General features: G+C 42.3%; 1 protein-coding gene across 1 annotated transcript in view; it reads left to right on the top strand.

Annotated features, from left to right (window-relative positions):
- The window catches only part of ptk6b (PTK6 protein tyrosine kinase 6b), a 29,559-nt gene that overhangs the window by 2,105 nt on the left and 15,029 nt on the right, over positions 1 to 12,425 (top strand). The window contains exon 2 of the mRNA XM_034694801.1: positions 10,491 to 10,612. Within this exon, the coding sequence (XP_034550692.1) occupies positions 10,491 to 10,612 (122 nt within the window). The remainder of the gene's footprint in view (positions 1 to 10,490; positions 10,613 to 12,425) is intronic.

Here is a 12,425-nt window from a genome sequence, read left to right as displayed (position 1 = left end):
GGTAATAAATCGATTGTATCCAAACTAGGAAATAACACATTGGATTTAAGCACAACAGACTTTATATGGATGTGTTTTTTTTACACTTTTAATGTCAAAGACGTTAAACGTTACTCAATTCACGCTTCCTGTCAGTGACTTCATCGCCACGCTCCAGCAGACAACAGAACAGAGCATGGCGGACGGCAGAGGAGAAGCCGGCGAGGCAGAAATGATCAAGCCACCATGTCGGTCCAGTGTGTGGAAACACTTTGGCTTTTTACAAAGACGGAGATGTTCTAAATAAGTCGCTCACTGTTTGTAGGATATGTAAAGGTCAAGTAAAGTTACCACGGCAACAACACAGATCTATCCAACCACCTACTTAAGGCTGATTTATACTTCTGCGTTGAATCAACGGCGTACCCTACGCCGGGGGTCCGCGTAGCTCCCGTACCTACGCCGAGGCCTACACACGTAGCTGACGTGCACCTCCTCCAAAATGTAACTCCCCGTAGAGCCAACCGCAAGCTCTGTGATTGGTCCGCTCGACGGCTTTGTCTTTCCCGCATTTACAACACTTTACCGGACATCGGCCGTGTATTTCATCTCCTCCTCTCTATTCTTCATGTAATCATGTCTGTATGATAAACAGCAACATGTATCAGCTGTAGATTAACAGAACACGCTCTGAATCTCTGTGGAAAAGTAAACAGAGATCGTAGCGGGACCGGAAGCAGGCGGCCGGCTATCAGAGAGACCACACTGCCCTCAGGCGTTTCGGCGGAGAATTGCTGCGCGACACGGACACATCGACGCACAAGTATGTGGGGCTCATGTCTGCGTCAGCCCCTGCTGCGTAGGGGAGACGCAGAAGTATAAATCAGCCTTAAGGCGCCATGGGATTTCACACAATGCTTATATCCATAATGAATTTAAACCTGATTCCCGTACAAGAAACAACAGGAGTCTAGGACTGTCCAGTATCAAGGGATTTGTTTCAAAGTCACACTGGTTGAATTTTTGGCTAAAGAGTTACTGAATCGATGTCAAGTCTCTGAATCGTTTTGGATTGAATCGTTCTAAATGAACCAATATCGTCCTTTAATCGTATCGGCAACCAGGAATCATGATACGAATCGAATCGTTGTTAAAAAGAATCGTTACACCTCTAATTGCTGATATAAAACTGGTTTATTTGCATTAAACAAAAATATATGCTTAAACTATCCTGGTTAACTGACTCAAATCTAAACTACATATCAATATTATTATTATTTTTACAATTTCTCCAAATGTACCTGCACAATATTAACCTTCAGACTGTCCACCTCTTTAAACAAGATTATTTGAAGCAAAGTGACTTGTTGAATAACAACAAGGGGGCATTATCTGGTCTAATCCAGGGGTGTCAAACATACGGCCCGCAGGCCGAAACTGGCCCGCCAGAGGTTCCAATCCGGCCCATGGACGACTTCCCAAAGTGAAAAAATGACAGATAAGACATTAACTGCAATTTTTCAATAAAAAGATTTGTCCTCTGGGGGTCGTATATAATCATAGTGCTGATGGAGAGCACCTGGACGGCGCTCCGGGAGAATATTTGCAGTTTGCATAATCCGGTTTAAATTCATAGACTTTTTAGAGCACATCAAGGTCCAATCAACACTAACATCTACATATATATAACCTTATAACAGCAGGAACGGTGGATCCACCTTTTTCATAGGTGCGCTCCGTCACTACTAGCACTACACCCCTGCATACAACACTGTCCAGCAGGCAAACTGTTCATGCTGGAGCTGGGGGGGTCCAGATAATCAACTTTACCTTCTTTGTTATTATAATCTATCTGCTCTTTTGCTCTAAACATTACACACTGTGTGGCAGGTGACTGGGAAACCTGTGTGCTTAGTGTGCTCGCAGCAGGTTTCAGGGCTTAAAGAATGATATTTGGCCCCACTATGAGACTCATCATGGAGAAAAATACAGCAGCTGTTTTTGTAGAAAGATAGTTCATGTAATGTGGACATTTGCAGAATTTACTTGTACTTTTTTGCACTAAAACAAAGGGAAAATTTAGAGTTGTCATTATTTTTAGGTTATTATTTTATGATTTCACTGGTCCGGCCCACTTCAGATCAAATCGGGCTGTATGTGGCCCCTGAACCGAAATGAGTTTGACACCCCTGGTCTAATCTAACCTCATGAAGTCAAATAAAACTCTAAAAACATACAGTTTACTTTCACTCAGATTCAGCCACACTTGATGCTCTGAAAATATGACAATTAAAAGCGTTTTTGATGCATGGACAGCTGTTTAAATCACACTAATAGCCCATTGTATATGCATTTTAACTTATTAATGGTGCATCCACATTGATTGATCAAGGCTCACAGTGTGTTCCACAGCCGCTGTCCTCTCAGCAGCCCAGGAGCTGCCTGCTGCTGACAGACCGCTGCGGTCTAAACGTAAACACAGAGACTCCACTTTTTTCCAGCAAGGAATTCTGAACGTTTGTTTATGTATTCAGACAATTTTAGTTATCTTATTGTAGTTATAAAAAAAGAAAAAGAAAAGTATAGCAGAAAACTTTCAGGCCCATTAGGGGTAGTCAGTCCCACTTCCCCCCCGACTACGACGCCCCTGAGAATTGAACTGAAAACGACTAAATCAGACAACATGTCAGCTCCTCCTGATCAGGTTTGAAGCCTCATGTAGGGGAAAAACTCACATAACAAGCTGTAGATGTTGAAAAGAAAAGTATACACTCTGCAGCATGACAAATTCTTGTCACCAAGCCAAAGCAAGGCAGCTTATTTACATACAAGGCGATTACAGGAGCTTTAAAGGAGGCGGGGTAAGCTTGAGAAAGACTATGAAAGTGTTAAAAGACATAGATTAAATAAAGTATTTAAAGTGCAGAGAGGAGGTGGAGTGCTGGTGGCCTAGCAGTCTAAGCACCCCACATACAGAGGCTACAGTCCTCGTTGCAGGGGTCGCCGGTTCGATTCCCGGCCGGTTGACCATTTCCTGCATGTCTTCCCCCGCTCTCTACTCCCCACATTTCCTGTCAATCTTCAGCTGTCCTATCCAATAAAGGCAAAAAAGCCAAAAAAATATAACTTTAAAGTGCAGAGAGGAGGGATGAGGAAGTTAAAGAGAGTCTAAAGCAGGATGCCAAATCAATCCAGGTGATTTATTTCCTCTTATCATGCAACCTTTTTACTTTAACTACATGTGCACATCTCTCCAGCCAAGGATCAAAGATCGACCACACCCTGCAACATTTACTGTAATATCTGTTTTATTGCACGAGTAAAAGGTCAACAATCACGTCATTTAAATAGTTCTGTGCATCTTAAAGCTCCTGTGAGAAGTTTTTCAGTGTTCGTGAATCGGATCCAAATTGATGACATACTGCTATCATCACCACCGCTCATGGTTTAAGTTTCTTTGTAGAGATCGCTAACCTGAAGTTTCTCTCACCTGCTCCGCTCTTTGATCATATTGATGGACAGTATCTGATATTAGCATGCTAACCGAAGCTAAACACATTGTTTTCTAATGGAAGCTAACGGTTTTACCTCACCTGTCAACAAGCAGAAGCTAATTGTGTCTGAACTCTTTTCCATGGATTGATTTGACATGACGTGTGATCGGTTTGTCTCTGTTGTTGCTCATGTTAGTGAAAGTTAATAACTGTTGTCAAGGAGTTTTGACCAATCAGAATCAAGCATCTTACACAACCAAAAGATCAGTAAGAACGCCGGGTAATAAAATACTTGCTGACACACACGATGTACGACAGTGACGGCACACAAACCCTCCTGCTACAGAGGCTGCATGTTACACACACAGGGAGAGGCACAGATTAATTTCCTCATCACATGATGCAGATTAAAATAACTTTACTGGCCTTTACTGTTACCTTTAGGCAGACGACACCCAGCCTGTAGCAGGAAGAGATTTCAGCTGTCTTTACTTGCAGCTGTAATCACACCTCTGCACAAACAACCTGCCAAACCTGCTCCCTGATGAAGCAACCAAAGACTGTCATCCTGGTTCACTCTGATCTCTTATTCTTTTAGTCCTTTAAAATGTATTTATCAGCTCCGTGCATTTTAAAGGAACGTTTTTATTTCATAGTAGTTTATCTGCACGTGATAGTTTTAGGCTCTTGTGTTGTTTTTGTGTTAAACAAAGCTGCACTGAGTTCCTTTTGCAGGATTGCGTAAGACAAATTCCCTCTAAGAGACAATATCCAATCAAACGATTGGAAACAAAACAAGACTTTCAAAGTTGCATTGCATGTTTCACTGTCAGTCTCAGGCTGCAGCAAAGATTTGTAGCTTTCCTTCATTATTATTAAAGTGGAATAATTTTCTTTTCACCATAAGTTGGTTTCAACAATCAGGTGAAGATGTCAGCATGTCATTAAAATTACAAAATTTTTTGTAAGTGCTTAAAAAAAACAACAGCTACTTGTGTTTGTAAATCCTGAGCCGCTGAATGTAACCATCAGACTGTGCTGCATCTTTATGCTGATGACACCATTAATTACATGTCTAGTTCCTCCCTGACTACAGCACTGTCCTCATTACAGCCCAGTTTCCTCCATTTAGTTTTCAACTCTTATAAAACTAAATGCATGTTTTTAACAGAGACCTACCATTGGCTAACAGCCCCCTCACAGTCTCCTCCCTGGATGGTTCAGAGATTGAGTTTGTTGACAGTTATAAATATCTAGGAATCTGGCTTGACAGCAAACTTTCTTTTGAAACACATAAACACACTGCTCACTAAACAAATCCTCCTTCACACACTCTGCTAAGCAGCTTCTGGTTAAAATGACAGTACTTCAAATCCTCTAAAGCCCTGTTTCCACCAAGCGGTTCAGTAGTATCCGTGACGTCACCCATCTGTTTCTGAACGCTGTTTTGAGACCAATCGGCAGCAGCAGCCATATTGCTTCTGTCGAGCCAGTGTGACGTAAAGAGGCGGGCTTTGAGCCTCCTAGCCAACAGCTGCAGTGTTCCCACAGGCAGCTGTGCCTCTCATTGGAAGACTGGTAATCTCAATATCTTCGAAATTGCCGAATTAGAAAAAAATTCACCCCCCTCACAGTGAGAGGACATCGAGAAATTAGCTATTCAGACTACACTCATCTTTTGTACCAGGCTGTAAACATGTTTATTAATGCTGCAAAGATCGTCTTTTTAGATAGATAGATAGATCTTTATTTGTCCTTAATAAGGAGATTTGTTGCCACTGTCTGTACAGGAATACATGTATGAACACAATAACCATAACCATCCACCCAGCCTCACAACAATGGTGCCCCGCATCCTACAAATATACACACCAGACACATATGCACACACTGGGCACATATAAAACACACCGAACACATATGAACACACTGGACACATATAAACACACCGAACACATTACAGTGGCATTCTGTTTAGCAGTGCTATGGCCGATGGGATGAAGCTTCTGCCAAACCGGGCTCGCCTACAGTATGGGGATCTGTATCTGTGACCGGAGGGGAGTAGTGTGAAGACCGAGTAGAGGGGGTGTTGGGGGTCCAGTGTTATAGTGCGTGCTCTGCGTATGATGGCTCTGTTGTTGAGGTCAGACAGGTTGGGTGTGGGGCGGCGGATGATTTTGGTGGCAGTGTTTGTGGTGCGTATGAGTTTGTTTTTGTTGGAGACAGTTAGCATGTTGTAGTAGCAGGGGGGAACAGTAGAGGAGAATGGGTTGGCTGATGCTTTGGTACAGTAACAGTAGAAGGTGGGGAAGGTGACAGAAAGTGCTTTGAGTTTGCGGATGGCAGAGAGTCTTTGTTGGCAGCGTTTGTGAATGTCAGTGGTGTGTTGATCAAAGTTGAGTTTATTGTCCATTGTCCCATTCATGTGTATGTGACTTCCGGTACTTCCGGAGCCAGCCTCAAGCGGATCCTCGATGAACTGCAGCTTTTAACACTTCCAAATTGACTCATATTTTTAGACCGGAGGTTGCCGCTTGGTCTCAGTACGGCGTGTATTTTGTGCCGTTTCCATTGACAAAAACCGGGACAGGTCCCCAAATTACCAAGCCGTACCGTCCCTCTTTTTGGTACCCTTCTGTTGGGGTGCCAGACATACAGATCCGACCCCAGAAGGTGGAGCTAGAAACACTGCAGTCCATTGACTGGTTGAAAGAATCGCCACTTCCCGTGCGACAGCGGTAATAAAGAACAACACATAACCCCCCCGCCATGTTTAGATCTCCAGTGGACTTCGGGAAGATCACTTTTGGCGTCAATGGCGCCAAGAAACAGCGTTCCATGGTTGACCGCGGAGGTGCAGACTGTCCTCACGTTTTTCTTCTTCGTTGCATTTATTAGCTGACGCTGCTATCAGCATCCGGTTTACACGCCGCCCACCAAGTAGGGCACGGTTGGCTGTGGAAACGCAAACAGGATCAGGCGTTACCGATCCGACCCGTACCAGACTGTACTGATCCATACCAGACCGCTTGGTGGAAACGAGCCTTAACACTCTCCTTCACAAACTGCATGTCATTTACCACACTGCTGCATTTTGTCACTGGAGCCCCACTCACCTCTGTCACCTGTACTCTCAGATGAACTGGCCTTCACTCCGCTCTCACAGGCAAACACACTGGTTTCTATTCATGTACAAATCCCTCACTGGTAAAACCCCTTTATATCTACAGTCACTAATCAAAATTTAGAGGACAAACCGCCTGCACTCAAGTAGCTTTATTAACCTCATCACACACAAAGCGCAGACCTCCTGTGGTCGCACATCCTTCCAGTTTTCCACTGCCAATGATTTGAATCACCTGCAACAATCCCTACAGCTGACCGCTTTCACAACTCAACATCACTGCACTTGCTTTTAAGTTGTTCACTCCTGTCATATTCTTGTGTTGTATTGTTCTGTCTCTAGGTTTCTCTGTTTTTTTAAATTGATTTATTTATTATCATGCCACCTGTGTTGCCTCTGCACCCAGGTCGTTATTATAAATGAGAATTGGTTCTCAATTGACTCACCTGGTAAAATGAAGGTTAAATAAAAGAACATACTCATGCCATCAGTTTGTAAATGTGTCGTCGACGCTGAAGCTTCAAAGTGTGGATTAAAGGATGACACTGTCTATAATTAATGGCAGCACCTGGTCACATAGGGGAACATCCAAACTTTACACACTTCCCATTCTGTTGAAGCAAAGAACGCACAAAACCAGAAGTGGTGAGGATGACTGATGTTGTTTTTGTGCCTCGGTGTGTGTCACTGCTTTCATTGTTTACAGCGCTGACAGAACCGTGTCCAACGAGCAGCATGTCTCTCTCCTTCACCTCTGGCACAGATTCTCTTTCTCTCCGTCTGCCCTGCGCTCCCTTGTCTCGTAGGTTCCTCTGGATCTCTGCTGCTGTGGACGTGTCAGACTCCAGCTGCTACAACTACTACTATCTGTCTCCCCACTATCATCTCTCTCTCTCTCTCTTCATCTCCCTCTATCCCTCTCTCCAACACGGTCTCAGCAGATGTGTGTCTAACATGAGTCTGGTCCTGCTGGAGGTTTCTGCCTGTTAAAGGAAGTTTGTCCTTGCCACTGTAACTTGCTAAATGCTGCAAAGTGCTCTGCTCATGGTGGATTAAGATGAGATCAGACTGAGTCCTGTCTGGAAGATGGAACTGGATCTTATCCTGTCTTGATGTTGGGTACTGACACACTTGGATCCTGTCTTTCCCTCTCTCTCCTCTGTCTGCCTGTCTCTAACTTTAACTCTTCCTGTCCCATTAAAGTTACTAACCATAGACCTCTCTGGAGTCCCTGAGCTCCCTTGTCTCGTAGGTTCCTCTGGATCTCTGCTGCTGTGGACGTGGTCCAGACTCCAGCTGCTACGACTACTACTATCTGTCTCTCCACTATCATCTCTCTCTCTCTTCATCTCCCTCTATCCCTCTCTCCAACACGGTCTCAGCAGATGTGTGTCTAACATGAGTCTGGTCCTGCTGGAGGTTTCTGCCTGTTAAAGGAAGTTTGTCCTTGCCACTGTAACTTGCTAAATGCTGCAAAGTGCTCTGCTCATGGTGGATTAAGATGAGATCAGACTGAGTCCTGTCTGGAAGATGGGACTGGATCTGATCCTGTCTTGATGTTGGGTACTGACACACTGGGATCCTGTCTTTCCCTCTCTCTCCTCTGTCTGCCTGTCTCTAACTTTAACTCTTCCTGTCCCATTAAAGTTACTAACCATAGACCTCTCTGGAGTCCCTGAGCTCCCTTGTCTCGTAGGTTCCTCTGGATCTCTGCTGCTGTGGACGTGGTCCAGACTCCAGCTGCTACGACTACTACTATCTGTCTCTCCACTATCATCTCTCTCTCTCTTCATCTCCCTCTATCCCTCTCTCCAACACGGTCTCAGCAGATGTGTGTCTAACATGAGTCTGGTCCTGCTGGAGGTTTCTGCCTGTTAAAGGAAGTTTGTCCTTGCCACTGTAACTTGCTAAATGCTGCAAAGTGCTCTGCTCATGGTGGATTAAGATGAGATCAGACTGAGTCCTGTCTGGAAGATGGGACTGGATCTGATCCTGTCTTGATGTTGGGTACTGACACACTGGGATCCTGTCTTTCCCTCTCTCTCCTCTGTCTGCCTGTCTCTAACTTTAACTCTTCCTGTCCCATTAAAGTGACTAACCATAGACCTTCCTGGAGTCCCTGAGCTCCCTTGTCTCGTAGGTTCCTCTGGATCTCTGCTGCTGTGGACATGCCAGACTCCAGCTGCTACAACTACTGCTATCCGTCTCCCCACTATCATCTCTCTCTCTCTTCATCTCCCTCTATCCCTCTCTCCAACACGGTCTCAGCAGATGTGTGTCTAACATGAGTCTGGTCCTGCTGGAGGTTTCTGCCTGTTAAAGGAAGTTTGTCCTTGCCACTGTAACTTGCTAAATGCTGCAAAGTGCTCTGCTCATGGTGGATTAAGATGAGATCAGACTGAGTCCTGTCTGTAAGATGGGACTGGATCTGATCCGGTCTTGAAGTTGGGTCTTTGTTAATAGAACATAGAGGACGGTCTAGACCTGCTCTGTTTGGAAAGAGTGTGAGGAGAACATTTGTTGTGATTTGGCGCTTTAGAAATAAAGATTGATTGATTATTAAAAACACTAAGAATGTTAAACTTTGATAAGAATAACATAAGGTTCATAAAGGTCACCGTTTAAAGCATGTGGTATTGAAAAGTATTAAAGTATTAATAACTCTGACTACCTCACAAACTACAGATATGTTTACAGTCATTGCTGCCTTACAGTTTCATTTTAAACTACATTATATCGTGTCTATCATAGAGGATACTGTCTTTAGGAAGGCCTGCAAAATAAAGTAATAATAAATTATAGGGGCGCTGGTGGCCTAGCGGTCTAAGTGCCCCACATACAGAGAATATAGTCCTCGTCACAGAGGTCGTTGGTTCGATTCCCGGCCGGTCGACCATCTCCTGTATGTCTTCCCCCTCTCTCTCTACTCCCAACATTTCCTGTCTCTCTTCAGCTGTCCTGTAAAAAAAGCCAAAAGGGCCAAAAATATAAATAAATTATAAATAAAAACAAAAACATGAATAAAATAAACAAAAAATAGAGTAAAATAAAATAAAATAAAAACTAAACTAAATAAAAAAATTACAATTAAATTAAATTAGAACAAATAGAATAAAATAAATAAATATTTAAATAAATAAATAAAAAATGAAACCAAGAACTGTGATCAATTTCTGCCTACAAAATGTACAAAAACAGTCTGTCCTAAAGGGGAAGTGAGATATGTATTGAGGAAAGGGGGATTGCACGCTCACTAAGACTCTTTGCTCATACTTTTCATATTTACTTGATAATTTCCAGATTTTACTGAAATGCCTTTGACCTCATTTTCCGTCTTCATATTTAACAAAATGAAACATCAGCTGAAGTGTCCCAGCCCGTGAGCTTACATTGGAAAGCTGTAAAAAGCATTTAATAAAGATTAAAGTCATAAAGATTTATTCACTGATGTTCAAACACTGATTTTAATAGCTGAGATTTAAGACTCAGACTATTGGAGCAAATTTATGACCTGAGGAAAAACTGTTAGGGTTGTACGATCAGATACACGGATCGTTTAAAGATGGACCATAAAAATAAGAGTAAATCTAATCTTTATTAACCCTGGAGGAAATTCTTCAAACACATGAGCAACACTAGAGGATAAAATATGAAGAGTTTAAGGGTTAAAAGCAGAGAAATGGTGCCTACAATTCAAAACTAAGACATGGAAGAAGTGACAGCTTTATCAGCGGCGATTAAAACGTGATGCCAGGATGTTCAGACACACAGACCGCGGTTTGAAAGAGTGGATTCATCAGAACCTGTTTCCATTTTTAACTACTATTACATTTAAAAGCATGCAAACACTTCCTCACATCTACTTTCATTATGTCTCCCCGGTCTCGATCCAGATGGTACTTTGGGACCATGAACCGCTTCGAAGCGCAGAGCAACCTGATGGCACCAGGAAACGACGAGGGAGCGTTCCTCATCCGGAACAGCGAGAAGGAAAACATTGGATATGTCATTTCAGGTAAGACGAGAAGGAGGCTGCAGGAACGGGAGTTTGAGAGGCGTGGGGTCAAATACAGAGAGTTTTTAAAGGGTGAAGTGCACGATAGAGATGATCTAATCTGTAAAACACATGGGTTATAGTCGGTTTTAAAAGGTCGTCCTGTGCAGGAAGGCTTCAACATGCACACACACTTTCATCCTGACAGATTGATAAAAGAGCAGTGATTGGAAAACTGCAAAAACAAACGAGCATTAAAATACAATCACAGGCCTTTAAAGCAACCTGTGCACAATACATGCATCTTAAAGGAATATTGAATCAAGCATAGCATCATAAATTCTGTCCACAGTGTTCAAAGATGTAGCCTCAGCTGCTCTGGGCACATGTCACTTCAAAACTCACTGCTGCAGATCTCTTTCTGGTGCTCTGTGGTTGACCTATTTTTGCAGGGAATGTAACTTCCTGTTAGTCTGCCAGGTAAATATTTTTAGCCAGGAAATAGTCCAGACCATGACCCTCATGAAAACAGCAGATTGTCATTTTGTACCATCCAGTTTGCTGCAGCGTCCTCATTCCTGACTCTTCTTGCAGAAAGAAAACTAACAGGCTGAAATGTTGAATAATTCCTTTAAAGGCACAGTAAGGAGTTTTATCTGATGTTGAAAGAGTCCCACTCTTGTCAGAGAGATGTATGTTATCAAGCAGGAGGAGTTTTGTCCTCATGTCTGATACTGGAGCAGGATTATCAAACTCTACAAACAGGGCTCTGCTAGCTAAACGAGCTAACTGTCTATGAACAGGGTTTCAGTCAGGACCAGGACCACTCAAAGATTTAAGTTACATTTGTTTGTATGGCTCTGGTCTGCGAGCTCCATGCCCTTCCATGTGCCCACGTTTTTAAAAATATTTAAATTTAATCTAATTTGTTTTTATTTTATTTTAATGGTTTTATTTAGTTTAGTTTAATTTAATATTGCTTTATCTTATTCTACTCTATTTTTTGTTTGATTTAATTTATTTTTTTGGTTTCATTTATTTATTTCAATTTTTTAAAATTGTTTTATTTAGTTGATTTTAATTTAATTTTGTTTTGTTTTATTCTACTCCAGTTTTTGTTTTATTTAATTTATGTTTTTGGTTTTGTTAACTTACTTTAAATGTATTTTAATTTTATTTTATTGTATTTATTTAGTTTAGTTTAATTTAATTTAATTACATTTTTTGTTTAATTTTTTTGTTTTGTTTGAATTTTAAATTTACAGACTGTTTTTGTCTGCCTGTCCATGTGCTCATGTGGAAGGGCAAACCCTCAGGTGGATAAGTTCACTGCTCTTTGAGGATTAAAGGGTTAAACTGTGTTCTGTGTTATTCAGTCATTTATTGGGACATTGGAGCTCACATCATGACACCGTTAAATGTTAAACCACTACGTCTGCTCACCTTTTATAAGCTAGCTGATGATAATATAATTTAGTCACTGTTTAGTCGTTGACGTAGCTACAAATCAACACATGACCTCATCACTCCATCACTTCACTGCGTCCTGATAAAACTCTGAACAAAGAAAAGTTGGATTAAAAAGAAGCAATCCAAGAGCAACACTACCGATTTCAACCAGAGGGGGCGACAGAATCAACACAACATGGAAACTCCTCACTGTGCCTTTAAGTTGACTGACGTGAGGCAGGTTGGACTCGAGACACAGGGCATGAATACGAGTCTGGGTTGGGAGCACCACAGGGAAGGTTGATCTATAAAAGCCTTAGCTGCTTCGGAGGACGCTCAAAAAATATAAAACTCAATACAATCAGTGTTGGGATGTATGGATAGG

This window comes from Notolabrus celidotus, chromosome 11 (assembly GCF_009762535.1).
Source record: "Notolabrus celidotus isolate fNotCel1 chromosome 11, fNotCel1.pri, whole genome shotgun sequence".
Lineage (NCBI taxonomy): Eukaryota > Metazoa > Chordata > Actinopteri > Labriformes > Labridae > Notolabrus > Notolabrus celidotus.
Note: the sequence above shows the minus strand (reverse complement) of the source record. Positions and strands in the feature narration are given on the sequence as shown.